Consider the following 14,170-nt stretch of genomic DNA (forward strand, 5'->3'; position numbering starts at 1 on the left):
TTGTAAAAAAAATAATCTCTCTCTCTCTCTATATATATATATATATAGACCTTTAACTCCCAGCAGGCATGATGACATAACAGGACAATGTGGATAAACTCAAAAAGTGCAACCACAGATAAACCCAGCCTGCATGTCAGCATCCTTTAATCAGTTGGGCCCCTGTACCTGTGTGCACATATCACATGTAGAAAGCCATGTTAACAACAAACACCTGTCTGAAAGTGTAAAATCTCACTGAGAATAATACTATTAATCATGTACTGGACTTTTCATTGGGTGAACAAAAGGTGTGGCTCCTCCTATGGTGCAGCGAAAAATCAGTGCTGCACAGGAATGTGCCTGGAATTTGTTTTTACACGATTTGAAGGTTATAAAAACTGGCCTGTCACCTTATTTGTAGTTTTACCTGTCAACAGCAATATACCATATGTAATTGTAGTTAACTGGCATAGCTAGATCTGCAGAATATAGAAACAATGTAGTAATAAGACTGGATATATAATATAATGTTGACTGCAGACTCACTTTGTTAGGTGCACCTGTTTAACTGCTTATCAATGCTGATATCTAATCAATGACAGTGCAGCAACTCAGTGCATTAGGCATTTAGACATGGTTAAGATGACCTGCTGAAGTTCAAACTGAGCATTGGAACAGAGAAAAAAAGCTGATTAAAGTGACATGGCTGTTGGTGCCAGACAGACAGCAGATATTTCAGTAACTGCTCATCTACTGGGATTTTCCCATACAGCCATTTCTAGAGGTTACAGAAAATGTTCTGAAAAAGAAAAAATATTCAGTGAGAAGCAGATCTCTGTGTAAAAATACCTTTTTGATGTCAGAGGTCAGAGTGTGTAATGAATGCTATGCAGAAGAGCATCTCTGAATGCACAACACCTCAAACGTGGAAGCAGATGGACAGCAGCAGCAGAAGACCTCACCAGTTGTCACTCCTATCAGCTAAGGAAAGGAAACTGAGGCTGCGATTCACCAAAACTGGTCAGGAACATTATGCAGGATGGGTCCATGAGTCCTCCATTAGACACTTCATTTCCTTCATCCTGGTGTTTTCTTCTGCTGCAGGTTGTAGGTTTTTTTTGTTTTGTTTTTTTTTGCAGTTTCTGCATATTCGAAACCTGTCACACACATCTCCGGTAATTTCAAGCACTGTACAGCTCATTTAAGTTATAGAGTCTGATTGAAAAACAAAGGCCAGGGCAACATTTCCTTAATATTAGCTGGCAAACAATCACCAACATTTCTAATGGGGGTAATCAACCCCTGTGTCCCCACTGAAATCCCCACATATGGCAAAGGCATTTTCTTTTTTCCACATTGCTTAAATTTCTGTGTCACACGTCAGTGAGTAGAAATAGCCAAAATACACATTACCTGTTCAGTTATATTTTATCGCTGTACGCTCGGGTTTGGGTAGGTAATAAATCTTGTTCTGCAATTTATAACAGTATTTTGCCTGAAAATTCAATGCATTCGGTCTTAAAAATGGAGATAGATTCACTTAGGTTTCTGATTCTTTTGGAGAGCATTACAAAAGCAGCAAAATTATTACCAGAGGATTTTCCACTGACATGTTCTGCCATTGTGTGCGGGTGAAGTGACTCGGGCGTAATCAGGCCTGCTGTAGAAGGCGAGATGCAAAAGAACAACTGCGAAAGAGTAGCATCCGGTTTATTTATTTTTTTTACATTTATTCTCATCACAGCTGTACAGGAATGCATCGTCACAGCAGAAACACAACCTAAACCCAACCAACATGGCACAACAGCCGTCACAACACATCCAGAACTCGACCAGAAGCTCACCTCAATGCCTACAGCCATTATCGTTATTGTTATTATTAATAGTATTCACATAGATCCATCTGTCTCTCAAATATATCATCTTTGTTTTCAAAGAGCATAAAAATACAAGTGGACTCTTCATTGGGGGATGAACACTGGTGGTTGATCCACTGTCTGGCTAACACTGGGGGGGTTTGGGGGGGGGGGGGGGGGGGCTCTGAGTGGGCCACTAAAAACCAGGGATTCAAGGAGGAGCGGAGCCAACTTATTACAGCTTACGGGGGGACTTACATGGGCTGGTTTTAAATGGGGTAGACAAGCTGACTAATTTTAGAGGTCGTATATAGAAGCTATTCAGACATCACAGACACAAAAGGGCTTGTAAGGAACCCAAAAAAACCCCAATAAATATGTTAAAGTATGGAACAAAAACCAAACAAACCAAAAAACTGAATATATGAAGAACACTACGAAGGCACAGAGAGATGTAGAGTTAACAAACCAGACACAGAGGGAGATTGTAAAAAAACAAAAAGTGGGGGAGACGAGATTCAAGGTGGGCCAATTAGAGGCAGTTTCACTAACCAACACTAGAGGGAGCCATAACAGCTCAAATACCCAGGTATACTATAAACTCTATGTATGTATACTGGATGTACTATATAAAGCATTGAAATATAGGTTTATCTTTTATAAACACTGTTCACTGCAGCAGGACAAAGGGATATACCGCATGAGTGTGCTTGTAAATATTTATATATATATATAATATATGTTCATGGGTGTGGTGTGTGTGTGTATGTGTGTGTGTGTGCAGATTAATTTTCAAGCAAACCTCCGCAGCTGGAGTTAACCGCCAACAAAGCTGAAGACTAGCAAGATGTAATAAGTGTGTGCATGTGTGTGTGCGTGCGAGTGTCTCAAAACTCATGGACACACATCTATATCATCTTTCTGATCATTACAACAACTACTGTACGAGAGGGAGGACACTGACGTGAGCATCAGCAGGGACTACACACGACGACGACAACGGCAACGGCAGCAACAACAACAACAACATGAACAGAGACGACACACAGGGAGTCAGGAAGTCCGGCTAACCATAATCCTCCACTGGAACAGAAGAGAAATAGAGGCTACGAGTTGACTGGAAAAATGCATCCTTTTGACGCTGCAGGAGCGAATCGGGCACAGAAAGCGGCCCGCCTCTCTCCCCATGTGCTTTTATAAATCTTCTTGGACGTCTCATCAGTATCTACCTTGTCTATCTATGTATCTAGCTATCTAGCTATCTCCCTGCCAGATGGATAGTGTGCTTATTTTGCAAGCAATATGCTTATCTGCTGTCTCCCTGTCTGACTGAGTCAGCATGTCGGTCCAAGTCTGTAGAGATCAAAGGATGAGGAAAATGATTGTGCTTCTCATGGTTCACACAGCCATCTGAGGCCGGGTGGCAGCGGAGGCGGCGGCGGTGACATGCTGAGCTGCAGAGGTCAGAGGTTGTGTGGGAGCGGCCTCCTTGCACCAGGAGGCGTACTAGAGCTACTGCACCAGACAAAGAGGACCCCCCCCCCCCCACTCCCCTCGTCAGTACTGTACAAGGCTACATGAGAAAGCGCTCACGCACGCACGAGGGGGCGCACGCTCGAACACACACTCTCCGCGCCGGCACTGAGCCTCGGGAGAGTTTTCTTACACCTACGCATGATGAGGGGGGAGGCGAGGGAAAGGGCTTGTAGGAAAATGAGATGCGTGCAGCAGATCAGTCCAGCATCGCATCCAGTTGGTCTGCCAAGTCGTCAAACATGCTGCCAATGTCGTCCAAGATGGAGACTGTTGCTTTTTTTCCGGAGAGAGAGCTGGAAGTTGGGCGAGAATAAAAGAAGGGTTCGGTTAGTGCTGAGGCATACAGCAAAGAATCAGAGATGGAAAGTGGAGGGATTTGAGAGGATGCAAATATCTAACACTGATCGCACATTAGCTACTTTGAATGACCTTCTGTGACCTAAGTTGTCACCGGTGATGACCTCTAACCCCAGGCAATAAGAATATGTATATTTTGTTTGTTTGTTTTTGTTCAAATTTTAAGTTCAAGATAAAGTTTTGGCAGTCAGGGAACAAAGAAATAGATCATAGCAAAAGTTTTTCACATTTCTTTCAAAATACAGGGTTAAGGTCTTATTTCCACATATAAGGACTTAGACCAGCTAACATTCCAGCTCCTGAGTATAAATTCCGTGCGATGTTGGATTAAGTGGTTGTGCAAACTGTCTGCAGCATTTACCAGTGCTGCTTCTTGCATGCACCCTCACATAAAACCACGTGGAGATATATCCAGAGGTGTGAATGTGTGTGAAGCAGATTACTTCCTGTTGCATGCTGCATGTCAGACAGTCCTGACCTAATTCTCCCAAAACTGTCCAAAGTTCATGTGTTTAAGCTTGTTCTGTGTTGTGCTTATTCACTTGTGAATACAGGGCCGGTATTACCGATACCAGCATCAACACTAATGCTTTCAATTATACATAATACTTTTAACTTAGAGTAGTGTGTCATGATTCATGAGGTGAGTCATCATCAGTTTGCAAATTCTGAACACACTTTGCTGATCACTAATTTAACGATTTAAATGAGCTATAGGCTATAAATAAAACAGACCTGACAGTCAACACAAAAAGGTTGAGACATTTTTCAAAGTGCATGTCTGAGGAATATTTTTCATTTCCCCCAAAATAATTTATTTAACACAGTTCACTGAGCTACATACTTAACTTAGAGGATAGAAGCAAAGTATCTTACCCTGATAGTATTGATCCAATACCAATACCAGTGTCGGATCGATACTACTACGCCCACCTCTAGTTGAAGCAGCTAAAGATGCCAGAGGAGTCATTTGGATAGTTTCAGCTGGTAATATTTGATTTTTTTCCACCCAGCAAGTTTGTTTTCCTTCTAATTGTTTGTCTCCATGAATTCCAAAACCCATTTGGCTACTTAGCTATTCGATGCCCTGTTATATCTAACAGCAACCTTCTAGCTTTGTTGTCCTGTCATTATTGATAGTGGTGCAGTCGGCAATTCTTGGATTCACGACGCCTCCCCGAGTGGACTCGCAGCGTGTAATCCCCTTGCACTGTTTTTGGTCTTCTTCCTGACAGCCTCACTGCTTTGCTGTTCACTTTCCTTACAGTGAATCACAGAGCTGTTTTTAAAACAAAGGGAATGTTTACCACGGCCGCTGCTTTGCATTCCTCCACTCCACTGAGTTGATCAACTGAGGGGGAATGAGTTGATGATATTAAACAAAAACAAATTTGGATCGCTGTTTTAAAGCAACTCATTGGATTAGAATAAAAGTGCTGCTTTATATCCTTCTCCTTCTTTGCCCTTTCAGCTGCACTGGAATAACTGCTGATAGCTAATGGGGAAAAACATATATCCCCTTCCTGTTTTGGTTTTCACAGGAGATCAAACAAAACTTCAAACCCATAGATCAGGGCTGTCAAATGTAAGGTTTGACAATCTGAGCATCTTACCAGAAGATTTTCTGTTTTTTTACACATTTATCATGCAAAAAGCTGCTGAAGTTTCACTTCTTTTTCCTGTATCAAGATATGTCAGGGATTAAATATCTTTAACCTGGCAGAAAAGGGAGTTTCACTGGTTGGGCCCACTTAAGATCAATGGCTACATCCATGTTTTGTACTGTCTATACTCAAACCAGGAGTGTGTGTATATTTCTCACAATCTTGAGCTTGATGTCAACACGAGCCTCGGGAGTCCTTTCTGTACAGCACTAGCACTTCCATTACACTGAAGCCTGTAATAAGCTGTCTCAATTTGCAGCTCTACACCGCGTCAAGTTATTTATGATCTAATCCCTTTGTCATTAGGTTTGGTGCCAACATGCAGTCCCGATGAATATAAATCTCCTTTCAGTGGGAAAATGAGATTTGCTTCTAGTACTCACTCATTTTGTGTGTCCTCCTCTTTGATCTGATGCTCCACAGCCTCCAGAGCTGCAGCCAAAGAGGCGCTGGTCTCCTCCAGCCGATGCTGAACCTCTCCCTCCTGCTCTCCTTCCCCTGCTCGACTCTCCACACTGTCGCTCTTTGAGGACTTCCTCTCCAGCTCCTTCAAAGCCCCGTCCTCGGCTCTGCTTCTCTCCTCTTCCTGCTCTTTGTGCCTCCTGTGCTCTCGCTCTCTCCTCCTTTCCTCTTCATCTCGCCTCCTATCCTCTTCCTCCTCCACTTCCCGCAAGCCCAACAGGTCGATGGAGAGACCGGTGATCGAGGAGCGTGGAGGTTTGACGGGGTGCGGTGAGGGAGTGGACGGACTCTGGGCTGGAGAAGGGGAAGTGAGAGGGAGCCCGGGTGAGAGGCAGGGAGCGGAGGGGGTGTCGGGGGCTGGAAGAGGGGCGGCAGAGAGCGGAGAGGAGGGTTTGGGGGCCGGGGTGGGGCTGGCTGCAGCCGGGCTGGTAGCGGCGGGGCTCGGGCTCATGGTTGCTGAAGCTACTATTGCTTTGCCAGGTTTAGGTGCTGTCGGAGGCCCACGCGGCTTCGGGGACACGGGGGGAGGGACACGCTTCGACTCTGCTCAGAGAGAATCACAAAGAACGACGTCATTTTTCTCACATAGATGATATCTATTTCTCTGAAGAATCAAAACAAAGAGACTGCTGTTATCGATTATTGATTTTTTAAAAATGTTTTAGTCTTTGAGCACCTTTGTTTCCTGGCATAGTTTACTTGCCTGGTTTTGAATTTACAGAGCAACAGAAACATTTCAGTTTTTAATACTGAATGACTTAATGAGGTTTTGACCCGTGTGTGACCAAAAAGCGTCAGCTAATCGAGTGGCAGCAAATCATGTCCTGAAATGCTCAGCACGACCTGCTCAACTTCAAACTGAGCAGAAAAGAGAAAGAAAGAAGATTTAAGTGGCTTTTGATGTGGGATGTTTGTTTGTTGGTGCTTGTCGGGCAGGTCTGATGACTTCAGAAGCTGCTGGGATTTTCCCCACACAACCATCTCTATGGTTTAAGGGAAAATATCTAGCCAGCTGCAGTTCTCAAGGTGAAAAAGCTTTGTTGATGTCACAGGTGGGAGGAGAATGGCCAGAGTGCTCTGAGTTGACAGGAAGTCAACAGTAACTCAAATAACCACTGGAGTGTAAAAGAGCACTTCTGAACACAGCGAGGGATAACAACTGTAAACGCTTATGGAGCCACCGCATGTGATGAATTCTAACTCTTTTACTAATCACTGATTTCATGCAGAGTACAAGGCTACACATAAAGCAGGATGTCTTTGGATTAAATGACATTAATTTAAAAACAATGTTTGTCATGAATATGAACAGATGTTAATGATATTTAAATTAAGGTAACACGGAAAATAATATAATAGGACCTTTTATATTTGCTGTACTCAACTATGCAATGTGTGTTATAAGCCAAGTTAATTAATATTAACTATATTTTATTAAACATGTGGGTAGTGAGCTGTATGTGTCTGAGTTTAGAAGAGAAGAAAAATGGTCCCATCCGTTTTTTTGGTTCTTCCTGTGAAATGGGAGTTTTTCTTCCCTACTCTCGCCAAATGTTTGCTCATAGGGGGTCGTCTGATTGTTGGGATTTTTCTGTTGGATTGTAGAGTCTTTAACATATAATACAAAGCTCCTTGAGGCGACTGTTTTTGTGATTTGACCTTGACTTTCATTGTTAGTGCCCAAGGTCAAAAGGTTTCACGAAACCATATCCAGTATTATATAATATGAAAGGCCATTGAGGGAGCGATACAATGCACTTTTTGTTTGTTCAATACGAAACCGTACGTCATCAACATAAGATGACGCCATAACAGGCTGATGTCAGCATGTTGTAATAAAACATCATAAAACATCAAAGGTTTTATGGGGGGAGTTGCGTGTTCTTCTTTTCTGTCTCTGTTTCCACTTTCTCCACCAAATAAAGGCAGAAATTAATAAATATTTAAACGCCCTAAGTATAGGATTTTGATTTTCTGACACAGAAGTTAAATTCAGTGACCATGTGTTGTGTGTGTGTCTCACCGGGGCTCTGGGCCAGCTCAGCAGTGTCAGGCCCGGGTATGGGGACCCTACGAGTCGGAGTCGGGGGGTCAGCTTGCGGCTTCTTCAGGGTGACAGTGGATGGTTTGGGTGAAACTGGTGGCTTCAGAGACTTCCTAGCTTCCATCCACTCACAGCTCTCCTTGTTGGTCTCCGTCCTCTCGGAGATCTCAGACACCGGCCTCCGCCTCAGGATCACGCCGCCGTTCTGCTGCGGCTCGCTTTCAATTTTACGGCAGCTATCTATTTGACTGATAGGAGAATCTGATTGGTTATTGCTTTGAATGAGATGCTCCGTGTGCTCAGTCGTGTGTGGCCTCCTGCGTATGGTGTCAGAGCCAGTAGTCGTGGTAACAACCGTGGTAGACACAGATGCAGGAGCTTCAGAGTCCGCGGCCACAGGACGCGGCTTCCTCCGGAGCGTCGCTGTGCCGTCTGTGATCTCTGATGCTGAGGTGAGCACGGTGGAGCGGGGCCGAGGCTCGGGGCGTCGCGGGACCGGTTGCTGAGGTAATTGGTCAGACTGATCTCCAGGGAGGCCTTCGGGTCCACTGATGGTCCTGCGGCGATTTAAAACATCATCTTCTTCAGATCCGAGACCTCCTGCGCCTGCCTGGCGACTCACCTGTAGATCACATCACTGTTAGACATGTAGCCCAAAAAACTCATACATTTGACTCTCACAGTCACTGTCACCCACCTGCAGGTAGTTCGTGCTGCTTCCCAGATTCTTCGGCAGCGTTTTGGTTCCACTCACGATGGATGTTTCCAGCATGGCCGCGAGGCTGCGAACACTCCCAGAAGCTCCATCTGACCTCTCCAAGCCTGCTGACTCCTGAGCCCTTAAAGCAGCTCCCAGGCTGCCGCAGTCACTAGCTCGCCGCTCTCGATAGGTTGGCAGCCCGAGCAGTCCCTCCACCTGCCCCTCGCCCTCCCCGTCACCCCCGGTAATGGAAGAACAGGACCGTTTAGGAGGTGTTGGGGGCCGACCTTTCCTACGCGGGCGAAGGGTAACAGATGATTGGCTGCGGTTAACAGTGACATCATTAGCGGCAGCGGTATGTGAAGAGCTGCTGCGGCACACGGTGGCATATCTAGAGTCTGATTCCGAGCCAATTAGACTGTGAGTTCTCCGTCGCTCTTCCTCCACGTTGGGCAGCCTCAGCAGAGGTACTGCCGAGTCTGCTGTCGACTGCTGGGTGGATGGCCGCGGCCGAGCCCTGGGGGAAGCCTGCTGGGTCCGAGTGTGCGGGGGCGTTTGCGGTGGGGTTTGAGTCGGTGTGTGGGGAGGGGTCTGTGTGTGTGCGAGACCTGGGCGAGGTTTGGCCCGAGGGCTGGGCACCCCGTCCCTCTGCTTCCTCGCCTCTTTCCGCAGCTCTGATGTAGTGCTGCCGCCTGGGCTGGATGGAGGTGTAGAGGGGCTCTGAGGAGGCTCGGAGCCACTTTCTCCTCTCTGAAGCTCCTTCAGCCGCTTCACTCCCAACATTATCTTCTTCTGATGACCTGAGGGGGGGCAGGAGTGCGGGGCAAAACAGAGGATTGTGAGAAGAGAATAAGCTATATTTACACTGCAAAGCTAGGAGAGAGTGGCATTTCTGCATAAAAGCCACCATGAAATACAAATTTACATTTTCTTGAAAACTGCAAATCTTTAATGGCAACCTCATTCTGCGCTAGTCATGCAGATTAAAACTAACCCAAAGGTTTTGGAACAATTCCAAAAAGTTGAATAATAATTACATCTCTGTATAGGTTTGTTTTGTTTTTTAACAGTATTATCCAAGTAGGATCTGATATCCTCGTGTTGTTCCCACATCATCATCATCATCATGGACATTATGGACAATGCTGGGCATCCTCTGCACACGGCCATTAACAACCAGAAGAGTCTGTTCAGTGACAGGTTGCTTCTCCCCAAGACAAGAACTAACAGACTTAAAAACTCCTTTGTCCCACACGCCATCAGACTGTTTAACTCCTCTCTGGAGGGGAGAGGGAGGGGAAACAGGAGGACAAAGGAGGGGGGAACAACTAAGCTGTAGTGCCTCTTCACCTCACTGTACAATACCTTGTGCAATACTTTTTGTAAATAGTCAACAGTGCAATAGACTCAATACTTGAAATGTGCAATTCACTTGTATTTTTATTTTTTATTCCTATTTATTCTATTTATCCCCTTTGTATATTTTATTTATATTTGTCGCTGTATTTATATATATGTGTGTGTGTGTGTGTGTGTATATATATATATATATATATATATATATATATATATATAACAATTCTGTAACTGTAACTTCGGTCGTTGCTGTGCTTTTTTTGGAAGTCGAATTTCCCAGAGGAACCCACCCGAGGGATTAATAAAGTTCTATCTTATCTTATCTTATCTTAAATGTTGTTCCAGGTTCAACATTGCAAGTGACCAATGACATTGTTGTGATGTCATACTTTTGCGCCTTAAAAAAAATCTACTTAACTTGCAAGAAACCGCCTCTGTCCGCCAATCCAGCAATTTGAATTCGCTGCATTTCAGGATACTGTTCTTTAATACATGGTAAGCATTATACATATTGTCCTTGCAGCATTGGAATTTCATAAATGAATTAATCGCTTGGCTTGCAAAAGTTATTGTGTTATTGGTGGGACCGTTGCTAAGCAGCACTCCCACTCTATGTTATGTCCAAATTCTTCCAGTAGCATAATTCTGGTTCATATCCTGCCCTGCACCGTTTGAAACGTCTAAACATTAAAATGACTGGCTCATGTGCACGCTGGCAGCCACACGCAAACATGGCGTTAGTGCGGAAGCTCTTCACGGTTTTTGACAAACTAAACCACAAAAACACTTGTAACATCCAACTTGCTCAGACATTTAAATCAACCTCACACAGAGCTCAGAGCCAGCCACAAGCCAGCAGCCTCGGTATGAGCAAAGGATCACTGCAGTTAAGAGGCAAATTACAGAGAAGAGGTTGAAGTCCTGTTATCTTGTTTTGTCATATGTAAAAGTCTCGAGCCACCCCTCAAACTTTTGTTTAATAATTTATTTTATTATTAAAATAATATTTTACATTGTAGAAAAGTTGGTTTTTTTGCTTGTATATGCTGAAAGCTATAGATTACAGCAAGAAAACTGGCAAAAATCTGTTCAATAGACTTCCATTATAATTTGATAAAGGATTTTTGGAGACAAGCAGAAGCAACCTGTGTTTTTATCTTTCTTCACTGACCACATTTTTCACACTAAAAACACAAATTTTGTGGAGCTACTTCTTGGGACTGTCACATTTTTTAAAGGAGGTAGATACGATTTACAGATTGGCAGCGAGAGCAGTGCCGAGACGATTTTTACATTTGTTTTGACAGCTGGTTACAATGAGTCACACAGAGCGTCTTCACCAGGTGCAAACAATAGACACTTAACAGGCTGAAGATGATGGGGCGCATAATCGTCTGTTATCGCTTTATTGGTTCATTTGAATCTCAACGTTCCCTCTGTGAAGCGTTTATACCTTTATTCACATTAAATTCTTGTATCTCTCACACACAAATGGTTACACGTGATTATAGAGAACAGCTTGAAATGCGCTTCAACACATTTTAGCCAATTTAAAGCAATTGATCCATCTGTCTGTTCATATCTACGCAATTTCTAAACAACAAACACAGAACAAAGACACTAAGAGCGGCTAACAGGAACCCGGCTTCCTAATGAAGGGTCGCACTTTTCTATAGAACTTGTGTTATAATATATTGCCTATAATCTTAATAATGACGTTTTATCTTACCGAGCTTAGTGATGCCAATCTCTCGCAGATCTTCAAGGCTGATGTCCGAGACAAAGTCAATGTTCTCATAACCATTCTGCACGAGTACCTGGTAGTACTGACTAAGGCCCAGGTGAGACAGCCAGTCTGCCAGATTAGCCTTGATTAAACACAAAGACAGACAGACACAGGCACAGTTATGATGCTGCGTGAGCTGGATGCGTCTGTGCTCTTGTGTTCGTCCGACCTCCTTATTCTAGATTGTATGCAGCAGCTAACATCCTTACAGGCTTGTGGTCGGGCAGCCAGTCTGTGGAGGGCAGCTTGCTGATCTCTGATATTAACTTCTTTCGATGTCCGGGCTTCATGACCCCAATTGCCGTCAGATCCTTCAACGCAAAGCACACTCAGTCACATCATGAACTCACCACCTCTACTGGAGGTGTTTTTATTTTCCTTTCTATTCAAATGTGAGCAGTTTTTACAGGCAACTCGGACATTTGCACACGTGATATGCCTTCGGGAATATTTTGGCTTTGGATAATCTCTGATGAGTGTCGCCTGTCCTTTGGGGACGTTTACATCATAGCACTGTGTTTGCTTCAGCGCACACATACACACACACAATCACATTAAAAACCACATTCAAGGACAAACACAGAGTAGTGTTTACAGCACAGACTGGAACACGCGGCCATGTGTGAACACAGGTATGTAAATGAAGCAGACGGAGCATGAGAAGTGACTGGTTGAGGCTCAGGACTCACACCGGGGGGTCAGGTGACAGAGACAGGAGGGTCATGATGACATCATCCAGGTCAGTGGGGAGCTGATTTTTGATAGCTGTGCTGGGCGGAGCCTTGACAGACAAGGGGCGGGACGTGAGGGGGTCAGGGGTCATGACCTTACCTCAGGGGTCATGCGGCTAATGGTGTCTAGATCATATCCCGCGGTGAGGAAGTGGGTGGTGTAGAACTGCAGCTGAAACTCACCCAGCCACGCCACTACTGCCTGCTTCTAGAACAGAGAACACAGAGCGCTACTGCCTGCTTCTAGAAGAGTCCACAGGCCTCTTCTAGAGCCCGCTCTACAACACAGGAGAGAGGACTGTTCTAGAAGACAGCACAGAAACATCTAAGGAAATTCCCAAACGGAGCCCTAGCCAGCAAGGAAACTGAACCTACTCTGGAACACATGAAGGGGAGCCGTTCTAACTAAAAAGGGAATAAAACACAAGAAGAATAATCCCTCCAATTATTCAAACTCTGCCTGAAATGACTTCAAGACTGTCAGGAATAATAATAATAATAATAGTTTTTCCAAATAATGTTTCACTCCCACACAGTGCTCTTGGTTATCCTCTAGGGTTTGTACAAAGAGTAAGACACATTCTGGATAACAGATTACAAAGTAAGTGCAAATATAAGATGCCTGCTTGCTCCTAGTGTTAATTAGCCTCTTACGTTTTGAGATCTCTGCCACTGAGCTACATCCCACCATCATCTCAATTCATACTTTTCAGTCACATGACTGTTGCAGAGCACTACAGGGCAAAACACTGTCCCCGGGCAGGTCAATTAACAAATAGAAATACATAAAAGCATATCTTCAGTAAGCAAATTATACTCATACAAATATGTGGTTCCCTTTAGGGGTCGCCACACTGAATCATCTCACCCTGTCCTTAGCATTCTGTGTCACCCTAACCCTCCTCATGTCCTTCTTCACCTCATCCATGAACTTACTCTGTGTTCCTTCTCCTTTCCTCCTGCCTGGCAGCTCCATCTTCGACATCCTTTGTCCAACATACCCACTATCTCAGCCTTGTCTCTCTATCTTTGGCTCCAAGATGATCAACCTGAGCTGGCCCCCTCCATTCTGGTCAAAAACCTTGAAGTCTGGCACCTGTCTTTTTGTTATCCACATTATACGTCACAGCGGGTCTCACTACTTCCCTGTAAGCCTTCAATTTTACTCACCCTTCTAGCCTTTTGCCAAAAGCATCTTTATGAGATTTCCTTCATTTTTTTCATCTTCAGTGACCATCGTTAAACCAGACCTGCATCTAGTATGAAAATTTAATGTTTAACCTTGCAAATATTTCACATAGCCCTCCCTGTTGATCTGGACTTAGGTACCAGTACCTGGTTTGTGGGTGGATTAAATGAGGGCTCATCCGGGAGTTGAACCCGGGACCTCTCGCACCCGAAGCGAGAATCATACCCCTAGACCAATGAGCCAGTTATAATAATGGGCCCTCAGTTTCAGAATAACTATATACAACATTACTGGTTTCAAGGCAATAATATGTTTATATAACATAAATCTTTTCATAACCTATTTCCATTTTCCAGTGTGCCAGATTGGAGTCTTTGCCTGCTGATTCTAGCCCTCGGGCATTTAAAAAAAACTCACAAACACAACAAAACAGATCGACTGGCCCTAAAAAGAAAGCCCCACAAGGATTACTACGTGCTCTGCTGCTGGTTAATTAGAGCTGGGCAA

The 14,170-nt window shown here is 44.3% G+C and overlaps 1 protein-coding gene and 1 non-coding gene across 5 annotated transcripts in view; both read right to left on the reverse strand.

Annotated features, from left to right (window-relative positions):
* Window positions 1–1,681: 1,681 nt before the first annotated feature.
* Window positions 1,682–14,170, reverse strand: part of LOC146572331 (uncharacterized) — a 50,340-nt gene continuing 37,851 nt past the window's right edge. For 3 of the 4 annotated variants that reach the window (XM_085276369.1, XM_085276372.1, XM_085276371.1), the window contains 7 exons: window positions 12,575–12,682; window positions 11,953–12,054; window positions 11,687–11,825; window positions 8,599–9,401; window positions 7,881–8,523; window positions 5,779–6,400; window positions 1,682–3,667 (listed from right to left, as the gene is read on the reverse strand). In XM_085276369.1, coding sequence (XP_085132495.1) covers window positions 3,571–3,667; window positions 5,779–6,400; window positions 7,881–8,523; window positions 8,599–9,401; window positions 11,687–11,825; window positions 11,953–12,054; window positions 12,575–12,682 — 2,514 coding nt within the window. In that variant the 3' untranslated portion in view covers window positions 1,682–3,570. The remainder of the gene's footprint in view (window positions 3,668–5,778; window positions 6,401–7,880; window positions 8,524–8,598; window positions 9,402–11,686; window positions 11,826–11,952; window positions 12,055–12,574; window positions 12,683–14,170) is intronic. The other variant, XM_085276370.1, reaches the window with a different exon arrangement.
* Window positions 13,834–13,905, reverse strand: trnap-cgg (transfer RNA proline (anticodon CGG)). Its single transcript has one exon. It is a non-coding gene; the product is annotated as a tRNA-Pro (tRNA).

The sequence above is a fragment of the Mchenga conophoros genome, linkage group LG6 (assembly GCF_057382185.1).
Source record: "Mchenga conophoros isolate Kocher_MC1m ecotype Shallow Benthic linkage group LG6, M_conophoros_male_GT1.1, whole genome shotgun sequence".
In the NCBI taxonomy this organism is placed as follows: domain Eukaryota; kingdom Metazoa; phylum Chordata; class Actinopteri; order Cichliformes; family Cichlidae; genus Mchenga; species Mchenga conophoros.